The 26,865-nt window shown below is 42.0% G+C and overlaps 1 protein-coding gene across 1 annotated transcript; it reads left to right on the top strand.

Annotated features, from left to right (window-relative positions):
• Positions 1-22,604, top strand: LOC119515291 (guanine nucleotide exchange factor MSS4-like). The gene is made up of 2 exons (XM_037811153.1): positions 1-102; positions 22,200-22,604. The coding sequence occupies exons 1-2, from the start codon at positions 1-3 to the stop codon at positions 22,602-22,604; spliced, it is 507 nt and encodes a 168-aa protein (XP_037667081.1).
• The last annotated feature ends 4,261 nt before the right edge of the window (positions 22,605-26,865 follow it).

Genomic DNA, 26,865 nt, shown 5'->3' on the forward strand with positions numbered 1-26,865 from the left:
ATGACGGTTGTAGGTGACCTCAACAAGAACAGCTTTGGTGGAGTGGTAGGGGTGAAACGTGATTACCATGAGTTAAGAACAAGAAAGGAGGAAGTGGAGATTGTGAGTCTAGACAACTCAACAAAGGAGTTTTGCCTGGTGCTATTAATTTCCCCTTATGATCCACACTCCACTCCTCTACCCTGTTCTGTGCCCGGGGAGGCTTACTTGTATGGACCACACCATGGGTTTCTTACTCTCTGTGGGTCTGGCAGGATGTGGGAAGGAGAAAAAGAAGGTGAGTCAGGGTCTCTACAACTCTCAGCTTCCAGTTCCAGTAACTGCTTCCTCTCTTCTCTTTTTGGGCCTAGGAGGTAACAGTCCAGCTGCCACTAAACCCGAATTCCTGCGCTATCCCTTGTGGCTCCAACCCCACCCCACCTGCTGCCCACCCCTTTGAAAATAATTCCTTTGTAAATCATATATGTATCATATGCTATTGTATGTGAATAAACGCTGCTCGAATGGTCCTAACTTGAGTGTGCCCTCCGTTTCCTGTTGGGACCCTGACTTATACGTGCTGTAAGCCAAGAATTATGCAGGGAGCTGGGGAACTTTTAAAAAGTTTCTTTTTAGTGTGGAAAATTTCAACATATATTGAAGTAGAAAGAATATTATTATAAAACTCCATGGACTCATGACCTCGTTACCTATCTTCAGCAAGTAACTCATGACCACTCTCATGTTATCTAATCATCACCCACTTCCCCACCCCACCCCAATTAGATTTTTTTTTTTACTTTTTCCTTTTTAATAAATTCAGTTTATTGGGATATACCCACAATCATACAATCATCCATGGTGTACAATCAGCTGTTCACAGTACCATCCAATAGTTATGCATTCATCACCCTGATCTATTTTTGAACATTTTCCTTACACCAGAAAGAATAATAATGAAAAATAAAAGTAAAAAAGAACACCCAAGTCATGCCCCCCATCCCATCCTATTTTTAATTTCGCTTTTGTCCCCATTTTTCTACCCACCCATCCATACAATGGATAAAGGGAGTGTAATCCACAAGGTTTTCACAATCACACTGTCACCCATTGTCAGCTACACTGCTATACAATCGTCTTCAACAGTCAAGTCTACTGGGTTGGAGTTTGACAGTTGCAGGCATTTACTTTTAGCTATTCCAATACATTAAAATATAAAAAGTGTTATCTATATAGTGCGTAAGAATGTCCACCAGAGTGACCTCTCAACTCCATTTGAAATCTTTCAGCCAGTGAAACTTTATTTCGCTGCATTTCATATCCCCCTTTTGGTCAAGAAGATGTTCTCAATCCCACAATGCCAGGTCCAGATTCATCCCCGGGAGTCATATCCTGCATTGCCAGGGAGATTTACACCCCTGGGAGTCAGGTCTCATGTAGAGGGGAGAGCAGTGAGTTCACCTGCTGAGTTGGCTTAGCTAGAGAGAGAGGGCCACATCTGAGCAACAAAGAGGCACTTGGGGAGACTCTTAGGCACAATTATAAGCAGGTTTAATCTCTTCTTTGCAGTAACAAGCTTCATAAGGGCAAGCCCCAAGATAGAGGGCTCAGGATACTAAACCATCAGTCCTCAGTGTTTGTGAGAACATCAGCAACAATCCAGGTGAGGAAGTCCAACACTTCCATATCTCCCCCAGCTCCTCAGGGGGGCCCTGCATATATATTATTCTCTGCCCAAATTACTTTGGGATGTGTTGCTATTTCACTCTAACCTATACAAATCTATCATATCTCACTTCCTATTCAAAGTTACATGTAATTATGGTGTTTGAACAAACTGACTGAAAAAGTTGCATTGTTCAGAAAATATACATCCTGCACCAAATAAACATCTCTTCCCTTGGTCTCACATGGAAGTTGAAGTTTTAAAACACAGTCACCCAATTAGATTATTTGAAAGAAGATCCTGGACATCATGGACAATTATCCATAAATAGTTCAGTATGGATCCTAAAAAGTAAGAATCTCTTTTACATAACCACCATACCAATAATTTAACCATAATTCATTAATGTCCTTAAAATATTGTCAGTGTTTAAATTTCCCTGATAGTCTCATAAATGTTTTTCCCAACTTAATTTGTTTGTATCAAGATCCAAACAAGATCTTTTACATCCCTTAAGTTTCTATAGGGTCTCCATCCCTTTATATTTTTTCTTTGCCATTTGTTTGTTGAAGAAACCAGGTCATTTGTCCTGTAGAATTTCCCTCATTTAGAATTTTTCTAACTGCATCACTATGAGGTCATCAAATATTTCCCCTCCCCTGTGTGACAATTAAATTAAGTTTAGCTTTCGCACACGGTGGGGGCAGCTCAGGGGAATGGCAGAGGGTCAAGAAGCCAAGCTTTAATCCCTGGAGGGTCCTCCTGTTTATCCACCCACTATCTTTGCAACGTGGAGACTCCAGGGTAGAGGTTCCTAAAATAGCTTCATAAGTTGTTACCAAACTAGCTCAGACTGGCTCTTCAGTTTAAGAACAAAGGAAAGTGGCGGGGCAAGATGGCAGACTGGTGAGCTGTATGTTTTAGTTACTCCTCCAGGAAAGTAGGTAGAAAGCCAGGAACTGCGTGGACTGGACACCACAGAGCAATCTGACTTTGGGCATACTTCATACAACATTCATGAAAATGTGGAACTGCTGAGATCAGCAAAATCTGTAAGTTTTTGCGGCCAGGGAACCCGCGCCCCTCCCTGCCAGGCTCAGTCCCCTGGGAGGAGGGGCTGTCAGCTCTGGGAAGGAGAAGGGAGAACTGCAGTGGCAGCCCTTATCGGAAACTCATTCTACTGATTCAAACTCCAACCATAGATAGACTGGGACCAGACACCAGAGAATCTGAGAGCAGCCAGCCCAGCAGAGAGGAGACAGGCATAGAAAAAAACAACACGAAAAACTCCAAAATAAAAGCGGAGGATTTTTGGAGTTCTGGTGAACATAGAAAGGGGAAGGGCCCTGAGGCGCATATGCAAATCCCGAAGCAAAGCTGATCTCTCTGCCCTGTGGACCTTTCCTTAATGGCCCTGGTTGCTTTGTCTCTTAGCATTTCAATAACCCATTAGATCTCTGAGGAGGGCCCGTTTTTTTTTTGTTTGTTTTTTTGTTTTGTTTTGTTTTGTTTTGTTATTTTAATCCTTTTTTCTTTTTCTAAAACAATTACTCTAAGAAGCCCAATACAGAAAGCTTCAAAGACTTGCTATTTGGGCAGGTCAAGTCAAGAGCAGAACTAGGAGAGCTCTGAGACAAAATGCAATAATCCAGTGGCTGAGAAAATTGACTAAACACCACAACTTCCCAAGAAAAGGGGGGTGTCCGCTCACAGCCATCATCCTGGTGAACAGGAAACACTCCTGCCCATCGCCAGCCCCATAGCCCAGAACTGCCCCAGACAACCCAGTGTGACGGAAGTGCTTCAAATAACAGGCACACACCACAAAACTGGGCGTGGACATTAGCCTTCCCTGCAACCTCAGCTGATTGTCCCAGAGTTGGGAAGGTAGAGCAGTGTGAATTAACAAAGCCCCATTCAGCCATCATTTCAGCAGACTGGGAGCCTCCCTACACAGCCCAGCAGCCCAGAACTGCCCTGGGGGGACGGCACTCACCTGTGACATAGCACAGTCATCCCTCAACAGAGGACCCGGGGTGCACGGCCTGGAAGAGGGGCCCACTTGCAAGTCTCAGGAGCCATACGCCAATACCAAGGACTTGTGGGTCAGTGGCAGAGACAAACTGTGGCAGGACTGAACTGAAGGATTAGACTATTGCAGCAGCTTTAAAACTCCAGGATCATCAGGGAGATTTGATTGTTAGAGCCACCCCCACCTCCCTGACTGCCCAGAAACACGCCCCATATACAGGGCAGGCAACACCAACTACACACGCAAGCTTGGGACACCAATTGGACCCCACAAGACTCACTCCCCCACTCACCAAAAAGGCTAAGCAGGGGAGAACTGGCTTGTGGAGAACAGGTGGCTCGTGGACGCCACCTGCTGGTTAGTTAGAGAAAGTGTACTGCACGAAGCTGTAGATCTGATAAATTAGAGATAAGGACTTCAATTGGTCTACAAATCCTAAAAGAACCCTATCAAGTTCAGCAAATGCCACGAGGCCGAAAACAACAGAAAATTATAAAGCACATGAAAAAACCAGATGATAAGGATAACCCAAGCCCAAGCACCCAAATCAAAGACCAGAAGAGAGACAGCACCTAGAGCAGCTACTCAAAGAACTAAAGATGAACAATGAGACCATAGTACGGGAGATAAAGGAAATCAAGAAGACCCTAGAACAGCATAAAGAAGACATTGCAAGACTAAATAAAAAAATGGATGATCTTATGGAAATTAAAGAAACTGTTGACCAAATTAAAAAGATTCTGGACACTCATAGTACAAGACTAGAGGAAGCTGAACAACGAATCAGTGACCTCGAAGATGACAGAATGGAAAATGAAAGCATAAAAGAAAGAATGGGGAAAAAATTGAAAAAATCGAAATGGACCTCAGGGATATGATAGATAATATGAAACGTCCAAATATAAGACTCATTGGTGTCCCAGAAGGGGAAGAAAAGGGTAAAGGTCTAGGAAGAGTATTCAAAGAAATTGTTGGGGAAAACTTCCCAAATCTTCTAAACAACATAAATACACAAATCATAAATGCTCAGCGAACCCCAAATAGAATAAATCCAAATAAACCCACTCTGAGACATATACTGATCACACTATCAAACACAGAAGAGAAGGAGCAAGTTCTGAAAGCAGCAAGAGAAAAGCAATTCACCACATACAAAGGAAACAGCATAAGACTAAGTAGTGACTACTCAGCAGCCACCATGGAGGCAAGAAGGCAGTGGCACGATATATTTAAAATTCTGAGTGAGAAAAATTTCCAGCCAAGAATACTTTATCCAGCAAAGCTCTCCTTCAAATTTGAGGGAGAGCTTAAATTTTTCACAGACAAACAAATGCTGAGAGAATTTGCTAACAAGAGACCTGCCCTACTGGAGATACTCAAGGGAGCCCTACAGACAGAGAAACAAAGAAAGGACAGAGAGACTTGGAGAAAGGTTCAGTAATAAAGAGATTCGGTATGGGTACAATAAAGGATATTAATAGAGAGAGGGGGAAAATATGACAAACATAAACCAAAGGATAAGATGGCCGATTCAAGAAATGCCTTCACGGTTATAACATTGAATGTAAATGGATTAAACTTCCCAATTAAAAGATATAGATTCGCAGAATGGATCAAAAAAAAATGAACCATCAATATGTTGCATACAAGAGACTCATCTTAGACACAGGGACACAAAGAAACTGAAAGTGAAAGGATGGAAAAAAATATTTCATGCAAGCTACAGCCAAAAGAAAGCAGGTGTAGCAATATTAATCTCAGATAAAATAGACTTCAAATGCAGGGATGTTTTGAGAGACAAAGAAGGCCACTACATACTAATAAAAGGGGCAATTCAGCAAGAAGAAATAACAATCGTAAATGTCTATGCACCCAACCAAGGTGCCACAAAATACATGAGAGAAACACTGGCAAAACTAAAGGAAGCAATTGATGTTTCCACAATAATTATGGGAGACTTCAACACATCACTCTCTCCTATAGATAGATCAACCAGACAGAAGACCAATAAGGAAATTGAAAACCTAAACAATCTGATAAATGAATTAGATTTAACAGACATATACAGGACATTACATCCCAAATCACCAGGATACACATACTTTTCTAGTGCTCATGGAACTTTCTCCAGAATAGATCATATGCTGGGACATAAAACAAGACTCAATAAATTTAAAAAGATTGAAATTATTCAAAGCACATTCTCTGACCACAATGGAATACAATTAGAAGTCAATAACCATCAGAGACTTAGAAAATTCACAAATACCTGGAGGTTAAACAACACACTCCTAAACAATCAGTGGGTTAAAGAAGAAATAGCAAGAGAAATTGCTAAATATATAGAGACGAATGAAAATGAGAACACAACATACCAAAACCTATGGGATGCAGCAAAAGCAGTGCTAAGGGGGAAATTTATAGCACTAAACGCATATATTAAAAAGGAAGAAAGAGCCAAAATCAAAGAACTAATGGATCAACTGAAGAAGCTAGAAAATGAACAGCAAACCAATCCTAAACCAAGTACAAGAAAAGAAATAACAAGGATTAAAGCAGAAATAAATGACATAGAGAACAAAAAAACAATAGAGAGGATAAATATCACCAAAAGTTGGTTCTTTGAGAAGATCAACAAGATTGACAAGCCCCTAGCTAGACTGACAAAATCAAAAAGAGAGAAGACCCATATAAACAAAATAATGAATGAAAAAGGTGACATAACTGCAGATCCTGAAGAAATTAAAAAAATTATAAGAGGATACTATGAACAACTGTATGGCAACAAACTGGATAATGTAGAGGAAATGGACAATTTTCTGGAAACATATGAACAACCTAGACTGACCAGAGAAGAAATAGAAGACCTCAACCAACCAATCACAAGCAAAGAGATCCAATCAGTCATCAAAAATCTTCCCACAAATAAATGCCCAGGGCCAGATGGCTTCACAGGGGAATTCTACCAAACTTTCCAGAAAGAACTGACACCAATCTTACTCAAACTCTTTCAAAACATTGAAGAAAATGGAACACTACCTAACTCATTTTATGAAGCTAACATCAATCTAATACCAAAACCAGGCAAAGATGTTACAAAAAAGGAAAACTACCGGCCAATCTCCCTAATGAATAGAGATGCAAAAATCCTCAACAAAATACTTGCAAATCGAATCCAAAGACACATTAAAAAAATCATACACCATGACCAAGTGGGGTTCATTCCAGGCATGCAAGGATGGTTCAACATAAGAAAATCAATCAATGTATTACAACACATTAACAAGTCAAAAGGGAAAAATCAATTGATCATCTCAATAGATGCTGAAAAAGCATTTGACAAAATCCAACATCCCTTTTTGATAAAAACACTTCAAAAGGTAGGAATTGAAGGAAACTTCCTCAACATGATAAAGAGCATATATGAAAAACCCACAGCCAGCATAGTACTCAATGGTGAGAGACTGAAAGCCTTCCCTCTAAGATCAGGAACAAGACAAGGATGCCTGCTATCACCACTGTTATTCAACATTGTGCTGGAAGTGCTAGCCAGGGCAATCCGGCAAGACAAAGAAATAAAAGGCATCCAAATTGGAAAAGAAGAAGTAAAACTGTCATTGTTTGCAGATGATATGATCTTATATCTAGAAAATCCTGAGAAATCGACGATACAGCTACTAGAGCTAATAAACAAATTTAGCAAAGTAGCGGGATACAAGTTGAATGCACATAAGTCAGTAATGTTTCTATATGCTAGAAATGAACAAACTGAAGAGACACTCAAGAAAAAGATACCATTTTCAATAGCAACTAAAAAAATCAAGTACCTAGGAATAAACTTAACCAAAGATGTAAAAGACCTATACAAAGAAAACTACATAACTCTACTAAAAGAAATAGAAGGGGACCTTAAAAGATGGAAAAATATTCCATGTTCATGGATAGGAAGACTAAATGTCATTAAGATGTCAATTCTACCCAAACTCATCTACAGATTCAATGCAATCCCAATCAAAATTCCAACAACCTACTTTGCAGACTTGGAAAAGCTAGTTATCAAATTTATTTGGAAAGGGAAGATGCCTCGAATTGCTAAAGACACTCTAAAAAAGAAAAACGATGTGGGAGGACTTACACTCCCTGACTTTGAAGCTTATTATAAAGCCACAGTTGCCAAAACAGCATGGTACTGGCACAAAGATAGACATATAGATCAATGGAATCGAATTGAGAATTCAGAGATAGACCCTCAGATCTACGGCCGACTGATCTTTGATAAGGCCCCCAAAGTCACTGAACTGAGTCATAATGGTCTTTTCAACAAATGGGGCTGGGAGAGTTGGATATCCATATCCAAAAGAATGAAAGAGGACCCCTACCTCACCCCCTACACAAAAATTAACTCAAAATGGACCAAAGATCTCAATATAAAAGAAAGTACCATAAAACTCCTAGAAGATAATGTAGGAAAACATCTTCAAGACCTTGTATTAGGCGGCCACTTCCTAGACTTTACACCCAAAGCACAAGCAACAAAAGAGAAAATAGATAAATGGGAACTCCTCAAGCTTAGAAGTTTCTGCACCTCAAAGGAATTTCTCAAAAAGGTAAAGAGGCAGCCAACTCAATGGGAAAAAATTTTTGGAAACCATGTATCTGACAAAAGACTGATATCTTGCATATATAAAGAAATCCTACAACTCAATGACAATAGTACAGTCAGCCCAATTATAAAATGGGCAAAAGATATGAAAAGACAGTTCTCTGAAGAGGAAATACAAATGGCCAAGAAACACATGAAAAAATGTTCAGCTTCACTAGTTATTAGAGAGATGCAAATTAAGACCACAATGAGATACCATCTAACACCGGTTAGAATGGCTGCCATTAAACAAACAGGAAACTACAAATGCTGGAGGGGATGTGGAGAAATTGGAACTCTTATTCACTGTTGGTGGGACTGTATAATGGTTCAGCCACTCTGGAAGTCAGTCTGGCAGTTCCTTAGAAAACTAGATATAGAGTTACCATTCGACCCAGCGATTGCACTTCTCGGTATATACCCGGAAGATCGGAAAGCAGTGACACGAACAGATATCTGCACGCCAATGTTCATAGCAGCATTATTCACAATTGCCAAGAGATGGAAACAACCCAAATGTCCTTCAACAGATGAGTGGATAAATAAAATGTGGTATATACACACGATGGAATACTACGCGGCAGTAAGAAGGAACAATCTCGTGAAACATATGACAACATGGATGAACCTTGAAGACGTAATGCTAAGCGAAATAAGCCAGGCACAAAAAGAGAAATATTATATGCTACCACTAATGTGAACTTTGAAAAATATAAAACAAATGGCTTATAATGTAGAATGTAGGGCAATTAAGGAAGGGGGAACAATAATCCAAGAAGAACAGATAAGCTATTTAACGTTCTGGGGATGCCCAGGAATGCCTATGGTCTGTTAATTTCTGATGGATATAGTAGGAGCAAGTTCACAGAAATGTTGCTATATCAGGTAACTTTCTTGGGGTAAAGTAGGAACATGTTGGAAGTTAAGCAGTTATCGTAGGTTAGTTGTCTTTTTCTTACTCCCTTGTTATGGTCTCTTTGAAATGTTCTTTTATTGTATGTTTGTTTTCTTTTTAACTTTTTTTTCATACAGTTGATTTAAAAAAGAAGGGAAAGTTAAAACAAAAAACAAACAAACAAAAAAAAAAACAAGGAAAAAAAAAAGATGCAGTGCCCCCTTGAGGAGCCTGTGGAGAATGCAGGGGTATTCGCCTACCCCACCTCCATGGTTGCTAACATGACCACAGACATAGGGGACTGGTGGTTTGATGGGCTGAGCCCTCTACCACAGGTTTTACCCTTGGGAAGACGGTTGCTGCAAAGGAGAGGCTAGGCCTCCCTATGGTTGTGCCTAAGAGCCTCCTCCCGAATGCCTCTTTGTTGCTCAGATGTGGCCCTGTCTCTCTAGCTAAGCCAACTTGAAAGGTGAAATCACTGCCCTCCCCCCTACGTGGGATCAGACACCCAGGGGAGTGAATCTCCCTGGCAACATGGAATATGACTCCCGGGGAGGAATGTAGACCTGGCATCGTGGGACGGAGAACATCTTCTTGACCAAAAGGGGGATGTGAAAGGAAATGAAATAAGCTTCAGTGGCAGAGAGAATCCAAAAGGAGCCGAGAGGTCACTCTGGTGGGCACTCTTACGCACACTTTAGACAACCCTTTTTAGGTTCTAAAGAATTGGGGTAGCTGGTGGTGGATACCTGAAACTATCAAACTACAACCCAGAACCCATGAATCTCGAAGACAGTTGTATAAAAATGTAGCTTATGAGGGGTGACAAGGGGATTGGGAAAGCCATAAGGACCACACTCCACTTTGTCTAGTTTATGGATGGATGAGTAGAAAAATAGGGGAAGGAAACAAACAGACAAAGGTACCCAGTGTTCTTTTTTACTTCAATTGCTCTTTTTCACTCTAATTATTATTCTTGTTATTCTTGTGTGTGTGCTAATGAAGGTGTCAGGGATTGATTTGGGTGATGAATGTACAACTATGTAATGGTACTGTGAACAATCGAAAGTACGATTTGTTTTGTATGACTGCGTGGTATATGAATATATCTCAATAAAATGAAGATTTAAAAAAAAAAAAAAAAGATATAATGCTGAGCAAAATAAGCCAGGCACAAAAAGAGAGATATTGTATGCTACCACTAATGTGAATTCTGTGAAAAATGTACAATGTTTTATACTGTAGAATGTAGGGGACCTGGAGATACCAATTAGTGGAGGGGGAATGATAATCTAATAAGAACAGATAAACTATGGAGGGTAATCTCAATGTTATGGGAATGCTCAGGAATGATTATGGTTTGCAAACTTTCTTGGATATAGTAAGATCATGTTGGAAGCAATAGAGTTATTTTAGGTTTTTTTTTTTTTTCTCTTATTCCTTTGTTTTCTTAGGGGTTGTTAATTTTCTTGGGGTATGGTAGGAACATGTTGGAAGCAATGTAGTTATTTTAGATTATTTGTTTTTCTTACTCCTCTGTTTGGACATGGTTTATTAATTTTCTTGGGGTATGGTAGGAACATATTGGAAGCAAAGTAGTTATTTTAGGTTATTTGTTTTCCTTAATCCATTGCTTTGTTTGAAATGTTGTGGGGTTTTTTTGGTTGTTGTTTGCCTGTTTGTTTTTAATTTTTTGATAAACAAAGTTAAAAAATTGAAAAAATATCAGTAGAAAAATGGGAGTAAAAACTAAATGACAAATACGGTGGGATGGGGGGATGGTTTGGGTATTCTCTTTTCACTTTTATTTTTTATTCTTATTCTGATTCTTTCTGATGTAAGGAAAATGTTCAGAAATAGATTGTGGTGATGAACGCATAACTATATGATCATACTGTGAACAGTTGATTGTATACCATGGATGACTGTATGGTTTGTGAATATATTTCAATAAAACTGAATAAAAAAAAAAAAAAAGAACAAAGGAAAGAGCGGTGGAGACTTGTTTCAAATGTTTCAAGTTTGCCCAGTAGACTTTTTTTCAAATGTTTCCAATTTGGGTGGGCTGCATGTTTCAAATTTCATGGGCTAGTTAGGCCTGTCCAATAGAATGTAACCTCTGGAGTATCCAGCCCCTGGAGAAACAGGGGAGGGATTTGCAAGTTAGGCATAGGGAATAAATAGTGCTGGGTCTATTGTGCTGCATGTCAACCCCCCACATTTTGGTTGTGCGCCCGTTCTTGCAAGATCATGAATAAATCCTTTTCTTCTCCACAATCGGGTGAGTGTTTATTCCTTTTTAGGAATAGTGCTTGGTTTCTCACACCTCATTTGGAATTTTTCTAATTGCATCACTATGAGGTCATCGAATATTTCCCTTCCCCTGTACTTCCTGTAAAATATCAATGAGATTTAGAGACTGATCAGATTCAAATTTCATATTTTGGCAAAAAAAAAATACACATAGGTAGCTCTGTGTACTTCTGTTTGCATCATATCAGGAATTACATAATATCTTATTGCGTGCAATGAGCACTCCTAGTGTCCAGTTCTTGATTTCTGAACACCATTCCTAAAAGAAACCAGGATTCTTGGAGAAAGAGCTGATCCAAGGCTGGAGCAAGAAGAGTATAAGACCAGCCTGAAACATCTTCTTGCACCAGAAGTGAAGAAGTGCTCAAAGGCTGATGGAGACATATCAAAAGGACATATGAGCCAGCTTGATGGACTCTCCCTGGATAAACAAATAATGATATTGATGAATTATAACCTATTGAATAAAATAAAGATAGGTGACTCCATCTTGGTATGAATGAATGGATGGATGGATGAACAAATGCGGGACACTGATTACGTGCTTTGACTTGGCGGGCCTGGGCTGGGGGACCTGATCAGCCCCTGGGGAGGGTGGTGGGCACGGGCGACAGCGCCCTCCACAGCCCCCCGGGCCTGGGAAAGTGAGGCCGGAGGCAGGCCCCATTTCCTCACCCAAAATACTACTGTTGGGAGAGGCTTGCCGGAGGGAACCGCCTTTTCCCCACCCCCTTATCTCGCCTGGACACTCCCCGTTGCCAGAGCAACTCCCCCACCGCCAGTGCGCATGCACAGTCACCGGAACTACTCCCGCCCCTTGTCTATCAACCTCCGCGCCCTCTCTGAACCAATCCAAGCCTTTGACCTCTACAGCTACCCCGCCCCCTAAGCGCCCAATATAAGCTGGTGCTCTCCCCTAATAAAGCTCTCTTGGCTTCTTCACCCTCAAAGAACCGTGTCCTGCCTGTTCCTTCTCGCCGCCCTCCACACCTTGCACGCCTCCGCCAGGGACCGGGCCCAGTCCCCCGCCTCGCCTTCGCCTCCGGGAAAGAGCCCCCGCCGCCGGTACCCTCCGAGCAACGCCGAGAGCCGAGGGTTCAGCAACCGGCCGCCCCCCCCCCCAGATAAATCAACTGCGACCGCAAACAAATAAATAGGTCCAATGGGAACACCCTTTCTTATAGTAAATAAAATAGTGGGTAAAAGCTTGATGAGGAACAGTAAATTTACATAATCTCAAAATACTTCCCCATAGGATATTTATTCCTTACAAAGGTAAAGTAATAAGTTAACAGTGGAGAAACCTGGCAGGCACCACTTTAACCAAGTGGTCAAAGTTAGCATTACCAGTAATGAGACACATCAACATTTCCTGCCTCCTGCTATGATGCACTGAGAAGGACATGGCATCCCTTCTGTTGTATCCCAGTCAAAAATGCATAATCCGAATCCAATCATGAAGAAACATCAGATTACTCAAACTGAAGGATATTCAAAACACAACTGTCCTGTACTCTTCAAAAATGTCAAGGTCACAAAAGACAAAGACTAAAGGACTATTCATGATTAAAGGAGACTAAAGAGACGTGATAACTAATGTAGCATGTGACCCTGGATCAGATCCTGAACCAGAAGAATTTAAAGAATAGTATTAGGACAATCGGTGAAATATACGTAAGATTTGTAGATAAAAAACAATACTGTATCAATGTGAAGTCTCCTGATTTTTGATAACTATAATATGGTTATGTAAGAGAATGTACTTATTCTTGAAAAATATATACTGAAGTATTTGGGAGTTAAAGGACAACTTACTCTCAAATGGTTCTGAAAAGTAAAATAATAATATATATACAGAGAAAGAAAAAGTGATAAAGAAAATGTAGTAAAATGTTAGCAATTGGGGCATCTTGGTGTGCTGGTTTGAATCTGTTATGTACCCCATAAAAGACTATGTTCTTTTAATCCACTCTTGTGAGGGCAGACCTATTGTGGGTGGATCTTTTGCTTAGGTTGTTTCCATGGAGATGTGATCCCACCCATGCAAGGTGGGTCTTAATTAGTTTACTAGAGTCCTTAAGAGAGCTCAGAGAGAGAGAGAGAGAGCTCAGAGCCAACAAAGACCCAGATGCTTGGAGATGCAGACAGAAAGACATTTGGAGATGCTAAGCTAAGAGAAGCAGCCCAGAGTTTGCCCCGGAGAAGCTAAGTGAGAACCCACAGACACATAAAGAGAAAGCCACTGGAATCAGAAGCTGAAAGCAACACATTCTGGGAGCAAAGGACCAGCAGATGCCAGTCACTTGCCTTCCTAGCTGACAGAGGTGTTTCGGACACCATCGGCCTCTCTTCAGTGAAGGTATCCTCTTGCTGATGCTTTAGTCTGGACACTTATATGTCCTAAGAACTGTAAATATGTAACCTAATAAGTCCCCTTTATAAAAGCCAATCCATTTCTGGTATTTTGCAATTCCGGCAGCTTTAGCAAACCAAAACACTTGGTGAAAGGTATATGGAAGTTTTTTGTTCTATTCTTGCAACTTATATGTAAGCCTGAAATTATTTCAAAATAAAAAGTTACCAAAAAATAAAGTTACCTTCTTGCATGGTCAAATTGTATGTAAATTTCCATCCCCCGTTTCCCAAACAGTGCCTCCTTATACATATATATTGGCATAGATCTGAGAGAATACCCTTATAATAATTTCCTGGCAGTAGAATTACTGGGTCAAACTATATGCGTATTTTAAATTTAAATATTTATTGCCAAATTGCCCTTCCAAAATGTGCCAAGTTATACTCAAGCATTTGGCCCCACATTGCTGACTCTGGGTATCATCAACATTTTTTAACTTTTAAAACTTTTGTGACCCAAGCCCACCCACACCCCGATCCACTGAAACAGGGGGCTCCGACAGGTTCGTAAGAAGTTCCCTGGAAATGCAGGCACCCAACCACAACTGAGAACTCCTGCTCCACTTCCCTCTTGTTCTGCAGCTGTCTGGGCACCACTGCTTCCTTCGTGAACCCTGGTTGACTTCTAACACCCAAGGAAGAAGAGGAGGTGCTCCACCCCAAGATGCCCCCTCCTTGGCCTCCAGCGAGGGCAGTGAAAGGACAAAGCTTCTGCAGCCATCCCACTGAGGATGAATTACAACATGCCATACAAATCAGTGCACACAAGAAATCTCCTGGCAGCCACAATAATTGATGGGGAAAAAACCCACCGAGAAAGAACAGTCCAGCAGCTTTTAAGATCCCATACCATCTCTCTTCTTTGCATTTATAAGAACATCATAATTCTCAATGTCTCTTTTTTTGGAGTTTAACACGTCCACATCCCTCTGGCCCTTACCACAACCCTGGAAGCCAACGTTATTATCCAGGATTTAGGCAACAAATGCAAACATTATAGAGGGGATATGATTTATCCAGGTCCCACAGTTAGTCATGGCAGAACTGGTGCACATCATACCACACTCTTCACTGCTAAACCTTTCTCTTCCCTGGTCTTCTCAATATCTTTCTGTGCTAGGCTGAGCTGACACCGGTTCTCTAAGGCTACCTTCATTTTTCTTTTGGGCTGGCAAATCCAAGGAAGATTTTAGCCAAGCATGTGGCAGTCTCTCTTGGACCAGGATTGAGAAAGGAGGGCTGATGAAAGAGCAGTTCAGTGTGTTCTGACCCATCTTTATTTCAAGGCTGGAAGGAATAAGATGAAGTCATAGGAAAGGGCCTAGGCCCTTCTCACATGGGTTCCTGGACAGAATGAAGCCCTAATGCCTTACGGCATCCATTGTACCTAATGTATAAACTCTCTCATGTATCTAAAACGATACTAACTATGCACCGCCCTTGGGGAAATTTTCAGTCATTCAAGTCATTTTCTGTAGGACTTAATTCTCTTGCAAATCCCAGTAGAGAAAGACTACCCAAATGTTAATACCAATAGTGTGCATGTATTGGGTATTTACTATGCTCTAGGATTTTCCTCAATAATCTCACTTAATCCTTGCTGCAATCAGTCAGATATATTTATAGTGAGAAAAACCAAGACATGGAGAAAGCAAGGAACCTGCTTAATGGCACAGAGCTAGTGTGGCAGACACTACATCCATTTTCATATTTTTTTCCTAAAAGGCCCCATTTTTTTTTTTTCCAAAACAACAATGGTTCTGTTAAAAATACACCAACTCCCAGCCTCTCTAGAAGCAAGAAGGGGCCATGTGACAGGACTGGCTAATGAGATAAAAGTGGATGTTCCCAGGTAAGATACCCATTCCTGAATTTGAACACAAAATCTTGAAAAGAAGCTTTTTTTTTTTTTTTTTTTGTCCTTCTGTCACCTCCTTACCTGGAATGTGGATATGATACCTGCATCCCCAGGTACAACAGTCATCTTGTGACCACAAGGACTTATCATAAGGATGGCAAGGAAGAAAGGAAAGGAGCCTGGGTTCCCAATGACTTCTTGAAGCAGCAACCCCAGCTCTGGACTATGTACCTTCAAACTATGTGATGCCTGGAAAAAAAAAACACTTTGTTAATATAGATTGTTTACTAATCTTTCTATTACTCACAGTCAAACAGAATCTTAAATGATACAGCTAGTAAGTGGTGAACTTGGTTTTTTTTTTTTTTTTTTTGCAACAGCCCTGGAATCCTTCTCTCCTTCTTTTCTCTGCAACATTGTCCTTTCTGCTCTCAGAGTCCATGCTCCTTACTTACTCAACATCGATTACAGCTGCATCTATGATAGTTCAGCATCTAAGATCTGTTATAATGAGGCAAATGCCTACCTTTCTAATTTCATCTCACCATTTCCCTTACATGCACCTTGCACTTTGGCTGATCAAATTCTACTTAAAGAGCAACTGACTTAAGCACACCCCTGCCTCAGGGCCCCAGCACATATTTATCTCCCTGACTCAGACTAAAGTCTACTTTTCCTTCAGGACAGGAATCCTTTCCTTTACAAAGTACTCCCAGAATTGTCCCCACCACGATCCTGGGCTGGGGTCAGTACCCTTTCTCTGTTCTATCTTAGCATTCACATAATGTATTATAGTTGTGTGTTTTCTTGTCTACCTCAGCTAGTGTTTCATAAACTCTGGTCCAAGAACCTGGCAGGTCCAAGTCATCACAGGGGCCTGAGGCATTGAGTGTGTTACCAAACAATACGTAGAAACACAGCAGGGACCAAAGCAAAAGACCCATCCATAAATTGGGCACCTGGGTGCAGGCGTTTGGGAACTACACTGCTTGCTGGGGGCTGCCATTGAGGCAATAAATGTGGAAGGCCATCACTTTCCAAGTCACGTAAATGAGAGTCAAGCACAAGGCCCTAAAGACTTCCAGCATCACTCAGGATCAGTATAGGGCTAAGCTTCAATGGATAGAGACATGGAAGGTCCAGTGGGGTAGAATGGGCAAAGATGGGTGCAGGCATGAAGAGATGGGTTCAGAACTGGCTGGATCTTTGAAGACTGGCTTCTTTCACTTAGTATAATGAAATTATACTAATGGATTGCCCTATCTACTTTGACTTCCTTATGCAGACCACACCCTTGCTATTCTCCCTACTTGGGACACTTTCTGTCTATGCTGTCTCCTTTTCTGCCAATGTTTCCCCACCAAGATCTCAGCTAATTTTCATTTACTCAGAAAAGTTTTCTTTGACTCCCAACCCTCCCAAAAGCTAGGTCAAGTCTCCCTTTTATATGTTCTCATGGCCTTTGCCACAATCATAATCCTTCCATTTATCTGTGTGGTTATTTGATTATTACGTCTCTTCCCCACTGGACTAGGCCCATGAAGGCAGGGATCACATCTCCTGTTGCTCTTCACTGTAAACCTAATGCTGAGCCCAGAATCAGGAGCATGGTAAGTACTTGATGCATATTTGTTGAGTGAATAAATGAGTAAAAATTATTTCTCTTAAACATGGATCTCTTACCATATGATCCAGCAAACCCTCTCTTAGGTGTATGCCCAAGAGAAATGAACACATATGTCTATACAGAAACTTGTAAATGAATGTCCATGATAGTATTATTCATAATAGCCAAAAAGCTGAAAGATTACAAGTGTCCAGCAACTGATGAATGGATAAATAAAATGTGATACATCCATACAATGGAACATTATTCAGCAATAAAAATAAATGAAGTACTGATACATACTACAACATGGATGGACCTTGAAAACATTATACTAAGTGAAAGAAGCCAGTTAGCAAAGATCACATATTATATGATTCTATTTATACAAAATGTCCAGAATAGGCAAACCCATAGGTAGTAGGGGGCAGTCCTTGTGGCCTGCTGCCTTTCCCTGGGACCCACAAATACATCCCGTGCAGGATAAACACAAACCCCTGGAAGATAAGGGGACTGCTGGGACATTCCTTCCCCTACTGTCCCAAGCATGTGTAAATAATCACTGGAGACAGTCTGACTCTGGTGGGCAGGTTTTACGACATCCCGCTCACACCCTAGTGGTATATCTGTCCCTGGCTGGGAGGGAGCGGAGTCCTCTACTGTGACAGGGTGTTCTAGTTTGCTAATGCTGCCGGAATGCGAAACACCAGAAATGGGTTGGCTTTTATAAAGGGGGTTTATTTGGTTACACAGTTACAGTCCTAAGGTTATAAAGTGTCCAGTGTAACACATCAGCATTTGGGTACCTTCACTGGAGGATGGCCAGTGGTATCTGGAAAACCTCTGTTAGCTGGGAAGGCGCATGGCTGGCGTCTGCTCCAAAGTTCTGGTTTCAAAATGGCTTTCTCCCAGGATGTTCCTCTCTAGGCTGCAGTTCCTCAAAAATGTCACTCTTAGTTGCTCTTGGGGTCTTTGTCCTCTCTTAGCTTCTCCAGAGCAAGAGTTTGCTTTCAACAGCCGTCTTCAAACTGTCTCTCATCTGCAGCTCCTGTGCTTTCTTCAAAGTGTCCCTCTTGGTTGTAGCTCCTCTTCAAAATGTCACTCACAGCTGCACTGAGTTCCTTCTGTTTGTCAGCTCATTTATATGGCTCCAGTGATTGAATTTAGACCCACCCTGAATGGGTGGGGTAACAACTCCATGGAAATTACCCAATCAGAGTCATCACCCACAGTTGGGTGGGGTGCATCTCCATGGAAACACTCAAAGAATTCCAATCTAATTAACACTGATAACATCTGCCCACACAAGATTACATCAAAGATAATGGTATTTGGGGGACACAGTATATTCAAACTGGCACACAGGGCATGAACACAAGAGGGGGTGCTGCATGCAGAACATCTCCCTGGGTCAGCCACAGATTAAGACCCACTGACTGTGAGAAACCAGCTCCCACTAGTGAAGCTGACCTTGCTCTGTCTCTTCCCTATGTGAGTAAAACATCTTTCCATAAGAGCCTCTGGGAGTTTTGCTTTGGCTAGAAACGCTAATACCTGTATCAGAGTGGGCTGACAACTCTAGGTGTCTCTCCTTCTGACCAACACCACAGACCCAAAAAGTAGATTGGTGGTTGCCTAGGGTTGGGGTTGCAGGAGAAATGGAGAGTGACAGCTAATGGATATGGAGTTTCTTTTGGAGTGATAAAAATGTTCTAAAATCGATTGTGATGATGGTTGCACAGCTTTGAGTATACTAAATACCATTGAATTGTATACTTTATGTGTGAATTGTATACCACGTGAATTATATCTCAATAAGACTGCCTTAAAATGATTTCTCTATAGAATGCAACAGAGCTCTTTCTTCTCCCTTGCCTTCTCCACTTTATGATACATAACTTGTATGAGGACATGAATGAACTACTAATGCAACCTGCAGATTAAGAAAGACAGTAGAGAAAACTATAAGTTGGCATCACAGAATCAGAATCAGAACTGAATGTAACTATATATCCCTCGATATAAGGGATATAACCCGTATATCCACCTATGTGGCCCAGCCTCACAAAGGCCCATATAAAGAAGCATAATATAGCATCCCATTTTTATTTGTATCTATCGAAGGACTTTAAAGGGGATTTGTTTTATAAACTACTGCAATTTTTCTTAAATCTCCCTTTTCTCTTCAATTCTTTTTTACTCCATGATTGATTTTGAGCCTCTCATTTCCAAAACCCCAAAGCTGTCTTTAAGAATCAAAATACTTTAAAGCTAGAGTATCAGAACACATACCTAGACATGGCTTAAACAGTAAAGAGTTTATTACCCAACATACCAAGCAGTTTACGAAAGGAAGTTCTAGGGGTGGCTAATTCAGGGGCAAATAATGTCAAGGATGCAGGTGCTTTCCATCTTCCTACTCCGCCTTCCTTGGGAAGTTAGCTTCCCTCTTTGGGCTTGACTAGACATGGCTGCAAGATGGCTGCTTCAATTCTAGATGTCACATCCTCAACCAACCTTCCTAGAAGAGTATCTCCTATATATTGTATATTAAATATATGCCAAGTACATACATGTGATAGATATTTAATATTTAAATTTAATATTTAAGCAGGGAAGAAAAATCTTTCCCAGAAGGTGCATCACATACCAGTTCCTGATTACTGGCAGCAATAATGGAAGCACAGTTGGCTTCAACCAATTAACATTCCTCCTCAGGGACTGGGAAGGGATCTCCTCCTCCGTCTTCATGGAGAGGGTGAACAACAAAACAAAATCAGGACACTTCAATAGAAAGAAGGGAGTGGAAATGGCTGCGTGGGCAGTCAGCAGTGTCCACCACAGCCTTCCTCCAGGCTCAGCCTACACGACTTTCCCCCTCTCCCAGTTTATTCTTTGCTAATCAATTTAGCATCTCTGGCAAAGTCCTTCCTCATTTCCTTCCACTGCTCATGTCCTGTCCTTACCTACTCCTTCTCCCTACTCTGCCACCCACATGTCCAGAAAGGGGATTAGCAAAGATAGGGCTCTCCTCAGGAACTAAGAGAGAGGCAAATCTGTGAAATGAAGGGAAAAATCTGTTACTGGATAATGGGACTTGAATGGAAAACTGTGAACACTTATAAAGGGCTAAATTTTGCCCAAGTCACATAAAAATTTCTCCACCAACTGTAACAATGGACTGAGTCTAATCAGCTAAAATGTAATCATAATATCTATGTGGTTCTGCACAGAGGTTGAAACAATCAACTGCATATCTATACAGGTTCCAAAGAGCACTTATGTTCAAAAGACTGAGGAGGTTCAGACAGAAACCAACAAAGGCAGTGAATCAGCACCATGGCAAGGGCTGGGTCAGACGGCCTTCATGGATCTGGTGGGTTTCAGCTCCACTTACCTCCAGCTCTATTTAGACCTCCCATGGAGGCTCATGTTTGTCCTAGGCAGTCCTTGGGGAGAGAGCTGTTGACCAGAACTAGAGTGTTCCAAGAGATGCCAGCCAGGATTAGTGAGCGGAACAAAACCATGCTTCCCTAAGAGTGACTGCAAGAAGAGCGTGGGGTGGGAAAACATGAGCACTGCCTTTGCATAGCTGAAGAGTGGCCACCTACTCTGGAACTCCTCTCCCCACCTCCCCACCTTCAGGTCTAAACAGCAACATCATCTCCTCAGGGAGACTTTCCCTGGACCACCACCCTCCCCCTGGCTAAACCAGTGTCCCCTGTTGAAGAGAGGTGGCAGTGGGGAATAGTGAGGGACTCAGGCAGGCCTGGGCTCAATACCTAGCTCTGCTGCGTATTCATTGTATGAACTTATTTCATGTCTCTGATCTTCAATTACCTCATTGCAAAACTGTGAAAAAAGTTATTTCCCACCCTATGAGGTTATAGTGAGGATTAAATGATATGGTGCTTGTCAAGCACTCAGCACAATGCATGCCACATAGTAACATTAGCTATCCTTATTGATATTACTTAACTCTTTCTTCCCTCTTCAAACCTTGTAATTGTTTGGTTAATAACTATATTCGCCAATATACTGTATGATCCATGAGGGTATGGACCATAAATCCTTCATCAACACAGTCAACAAACATGTATTAAGTCCTATCATGTACTCTGTATCAAGATTTATGTAAACAAACATGAATAAAATTGGCACAATACCTTCTCCCAAGGAACTTACAGTCTGATGAGAAGACAGACAATTAAAAATAAACAAATTTTTAAATGAGTGCAAAGTATTGCCAAGTATTGGCGAGAGAGTTACAACTACTGGACCACCCTCTCATTTACGACCCTGGACAAAATGTGGAAAACCACCATATGAAGGCACTGGCAAGCAACTCAAAACAGGCAGACACTGGAGGAGAGTTAAAACATGAAATAAGCAATCAACACCGGGTGAGTTTTTCATTTTACACGGCTTTTAATCTGATGGAAGGCCCAAGTCTGGGCCAGTCGAGGCAGCTAAAATTTGGATAAAAAACCCACTGCTTCGCTGCTTTAAAGAACCCGAAAACTGAGCTCGTGGCAACTTGCGTGATTAAAAAGTGAGGGGAGAATCTCTGAGAGAGTGGAGCTACAAATTCTGTTATAAACTCTGCCCAAACCTCTGGCTGACACCTGAACTAAGCATGTTCAGTGAAGACTCCAAATAGCCCAATTATGCCTAAAATAACTAACCTGACAGTTCAGCTGCTGCTCAGCACAGAGGAGGCAGAGTTTGCAGTTTGAGCTCAGCGAAGGCAACTAACTGCCTCCTTTAAAAATCAGAGTCCGCTCCCCGCCCAGCCTCTGCCAAGCCGCGCCAGCGCAGTTAAGAAACAGGGCGCAGAGGACGGCGCCTGCGCGGTAGCGGCCGTGGCACCAGGGGAGCGGCGGAACCAGCCGGCGCCAGCGGAGGGCCGGATCCGGAAGGCGGTGCTGTGCCAACGCTGTGGCTCCCGGGTGCTGCAACTAGGGACCGCTCCCTTCCGCCGACAGCTTTTCCTTCCCTCCATGAGAAGGAAACCCGCTCAGGCTGATGGTGATGTCCTCCAGAAACACTGGCTGGTTGATGACATGTTCATCTTTGAGAACTCAGGCTTCACCAAGGACGTGGTCTGCGCAGACTGTGAAATTGGACCAATTGGCTGGCATTGCCTAGATGACAAGAACAGTTTCTGTGTGGCCTTGGAAAGGGTTTTGCATGAGTAACTGAAGGGAGGGGTCCTCAACTCTACCTCCAGCTATTAAAGCTACTACCTGTAAGAACTGACATTTAGACTTCTATGTACTAATATAAAATTATGAGTACCAACATGTCCACTTAAATATGCAAAAGGTTAATCCTTCTTCCTTAAAGCCTCAAGCGGGTGCCTGTTATTTAGTTAGCCTTGCATCACAACATTTTCTCATCTCCATTTCTTCCAGTTTGGGGACACTGGAATACCTCCACAAATCTGTTCTCATCCCTAGTGTTTTGCCTAGGCTCCTTTTACCCAGGGGCTCCCTGGTTTCTTGCTTTAGAAGAGCAGTGTTCAACCTCTTAACCATGATGACATGACAGATAATGCTCATGTGCTCATAGTTGGGAACTTCACCCTTTTCTCTCTCATTCAAGAAAGCATATATGAATACAAGTGTCTGACAGTGACCTTGTTGTATGGCTAACCTTGTATCTACAGTAATTTGTTCTTTTAAAGGATATAATGCTTAGGAACTTTGGTATTTAAACCACTAATCAGAAACACATTATTTTGGACACACCTCTAATGTATCTCTAATGCCATGTTTGAGAGCCTCCGCTCTCGGTTGATTGTGATGTTTTATTGTAATGATGAAGTCAACCCATCTTTCCTTCAAATCCTGAGATGGTTTCTCTTTGTTATTTCAGCTACTCACTGCTACAGGCTTTTCAACCCTACTGACAGCCACCCCAAGGAAAACTCAGCCCTAGCTGTTTTCGCAGGATCTCGTGAAAGATATTGGATATTTGAGGGACAGGCCTTTGCCAAATTATACATGAGTTTGTAGGTCTGTCTCATTTGGACAAGTAACATCCTTGGTTCTTAGGAAAAACTTTCTGAATGGATACCATCCTTGACTGAATTTACTGGGCATAGTCTCCGCAGAGTTTTGGTTCAATCAGAATTTCTATACCAATTCAGCATACAAACTTTCCATTCAGACGCCTCGATTTCTATAGCTATGAGGTTGATCTCACAGATTAATGTTGGCATGATTACTTGTTTAACCCTTCTATTCTGAAATGATTTGCCACCTTATAATCTGTACACCAAGGTTTCAGGTCCTCCCATCATCTTTACCTTTAAGATTCAGGAGGCCTAGAATTGAAATAAGGACTACATAAAGAAAGTCTGGGATTTCCTCTTTTCTCCAGCCCATTTCTTGGGAATCCTGCTGACCAGGTTAATTGTTGTGACCGGCTGAATCAGCAATGGGACTCACCCTGAAAGAAGAAATACAGGAAGACTCAACCGGGACTTCCCCAAACCACCCTACATTGGGTATTGGTTGAATTCTGAAAAAGCAGTACTAAATATCAGGGTGAGCAGTTCAAAAGCATTTATTAGAGGAACTTATGAACAGAGAGCTGCAGCTATCTCACAACAGACTGCAATATGGCAAGTAGTTCACTCGCATATGTACACAACAATGGCAACTGTTCTACGATTATATATAGTTGAGGAACAAAGGCGCTAAATCCATGGGCTTATGAACAGTATTAGGAAAACAGCTTGGTATGTGCTCTTTTCTCAAAACAAGATGTGCTCAGAACAGGCTGTGTTCCAGGTTATAGCAGCAAAGCTTGTCATGCTTCCAGGGTGTGATGGGAAGGGATGTCTGAGGAGGAGGGCTGGGATGAGAGCAATCCTTGATCAGGTAGGAGAGGCTATATCTATTACATAGTCAACCCCCTGACTAGTCCTTACAATCTCACATGCTCCCTGGGCCATGGGCAGGGTGGGGATATGGCTTGTAACACTGTTTTTCCTGCTTTGGAGGAGTATTGGAGACGGAACCTACACCAACAATATATATCAGTGCATAATATGGCCGAGGCCACAGCACCTGAGAAGCCTCATCTAAAGTGTTTTCCTCCAGCTACCCCATCCTGTGAACCAAGCCTTCGTTTGATCTATGAGTTGCATTTGTTTTTGACAGTGTGCTAAGGACTTATTCACTTCAGCTTCTTTATCTTGACTGTAGACACAGCACTCAGTTTTTAATAAAGTTCATGAACCCCCTTGTTCTGCGGTGATAACATCAAGGGCCATACAGTTTTGTAGCATCACCTTGCACATAGGCATAGTTTCTTGATTGAGTGTGAAGAGTCTTGTGTCATTGAGCACCATGGTTACAAACTTTTGGAATGTTCCCATATTGAGCATGATGTCAGTATCACCTCCTTGGGGAACAAAAAGAGAGATCAAATAATCCCATCAAGAGAATACAGACCTGCTTCACTTCTCTCTCCAAACAGGCTCATTTAAAGGCACTAGAGTGCATCCATGAGAAGCTAAGAATACATCACCCATCCACCCAGGTGGTAGCCATGGCCACGTGTTTGTGCCACATAACCACTGTGTACTGTTAGGGGAAATCCAATAGATGCCAGGACGTCAGCTCCAGTCAGCAAGCCAGTCATTGCTAGTTAGGACAATGGAATGGGAGTATGTTTCAGGAGATAGACTGCCCAGATATCTAGTAATAATTGGTTCATGGTCTTTTGTGTGGTTTCTTTGTTGCCAACACAAGCAGTAGGTTGTGATAATATCCCCATGGTAGGAGTTAGCCAAATAAATCCATCCCACAATTGGACATAGGACCTCCACTGGAAGAAGGTGCTGTCCTTTGTGGCATTATGTGCCTTCCTGATGGATTCTCTTTCCAAGCCTTTGCTGGAAAAGGTTAGGTTGTGCCCCAGGGTGTTTAGTTCCATTCCCGCCCCACCCACCCCCTCCACGAGTTGACTATATCACTTATGGTGTTGGTGATGTTCAAGATTGACATTTCCTTCTCTTGCTCTTGAATCCAGCATTGATCTGCCTCCCAGTCATGAACTCAAAGCGGATTGACCCATGATGGAGCGTCTCCATAGTTGCTCAAAGGCACGAGGCTACAAACCCAAAAGTTGGACAGGCTGTGTATGTGTCTGCCATGTAGTCGGCTCAGGCTAAAAACATCTTTTCAATGGTGCCCCAAACATTAGCATAAGCAATTAACCATAAAAGACAGCATAACCTAGCAGCAAAAAGATAACAACTTGTTAGGAACACAGGTTGAGCTATCTCACCCTTCTATTACTATAAGACTAGTGTTGATTCCTCCTTCAGCACAGCTGACGATACCATACCTTTCATCCCACCATGAAAGTGTGAAGGAGGCTGCCACTCTATGTTAATAGTGTTAACCCTAATCCAGTGCACCATTGCCACTGACGTGCCTTTCAGGATTGGATGCTCCTTTGTCTATTGCTACCATGTCTCTATGAGAATCTCTCTTCCAGGAATGTTGGTGCTACCTCTAGGGTGGGGGAGCCTCCTGCCTTACTTGCCTTATTGGCAAGAGAATCCTAATCCATCCTTTGGGTGCTGTCTACCCAGACCACAAGGTATTCCAGTTCCTGGGATGATAGTGATTAGTTTTTAGTGTTTTCCCATATTGGGTGGCATTTAGGTCGTTGCTACATGCCTCCTCCGTCTGTTTCCAGACATGCATGGTTTGTATGAGGGCTTGTGCTGTAAGGATCCTATCAAAGGCTGGTTTACCTCCCTGGTGGGTGCTTCATAAGGTTTCTGAGGGCCTGTGGTAAGACTACTGCCCATCCTTTCAGAGATGTCTGTCCAATGCATAGTTTGACCTTTCTTTAGTAGGCCATTCTTCCTCTGTATTAGGCCATCCCCTTGAGGGCAATAAAACAAATGAAACTCTCATGTTTTCCCCTCCTTTTGTGCCCAATCTTGTATTAAGGTGACTGGGACCCTTGGTCACTAGAAATAACACTTGGCATGAGAGAACTAGCAATACATGTGCCATTTACGCCCCACTCTTCTGGAGTCCTGAAAACACCACTTTCACGGCAGGTATGAGGAATAAATTATTAAAAGTGGCACCTCCTGTTTGGAAGGGGACCCTCCTCCCTGCTCTACGTCCTCTTGTCGGTATCCCTGCACATGATGTATGACAAGCCCTTGATGAGATAGGATAGAAAGAGATGGATGCCAGGACATCCAGGATCTGGAGTGCCAAATTGGAGAGTGAAATACAAGGAAAAGGAAAACTGCCTCCCCCCAAATCCAGTGCAAAAAGGGTTTCCTGTAGCTGAAAACTGGAGTGCTACAGGAGAAAACCGACAACGAACCCAATGCTATCCTACTGAAATACTGCAAGGGGCTAAAGCCAGAATATGATACACTAAAGGGCCCCACAGACAAGGGTTAAAACCAACTGT

Source organism: Choloepus didactylus, chromosome 19 (genome assembly GCF_015220235.1).
Source record: "Choloepus didactylus isolate mChoDid1 chromosome 19, mChoDid1.pri, whole genome shotgun sequence".
Taxonomy (NCBI): Eukaryota; Metazoa; Chordata; class Mammalia; order Pilosa; family Megalonychidae; genus Choloepus; species Choloepus didactylus.

Excerpts from the sequence above, each read along its gene's own strand:
- LOC119515291 (XM_037811153.1), top strand. The coding sequence starts at position 1 with ATGACGGTTGTAGGTGACCTCAACAAGAACAGCTTTGGTGGAGTGGTA. Across the intron at positions 103-22,199 it reads GAAAGGAGGAAGTGGAGATT|CCTCTGCCAAGCCGCGCCAG; the intron begins GTGAGTCTAGAC and ends CTCCCCGCCCAG.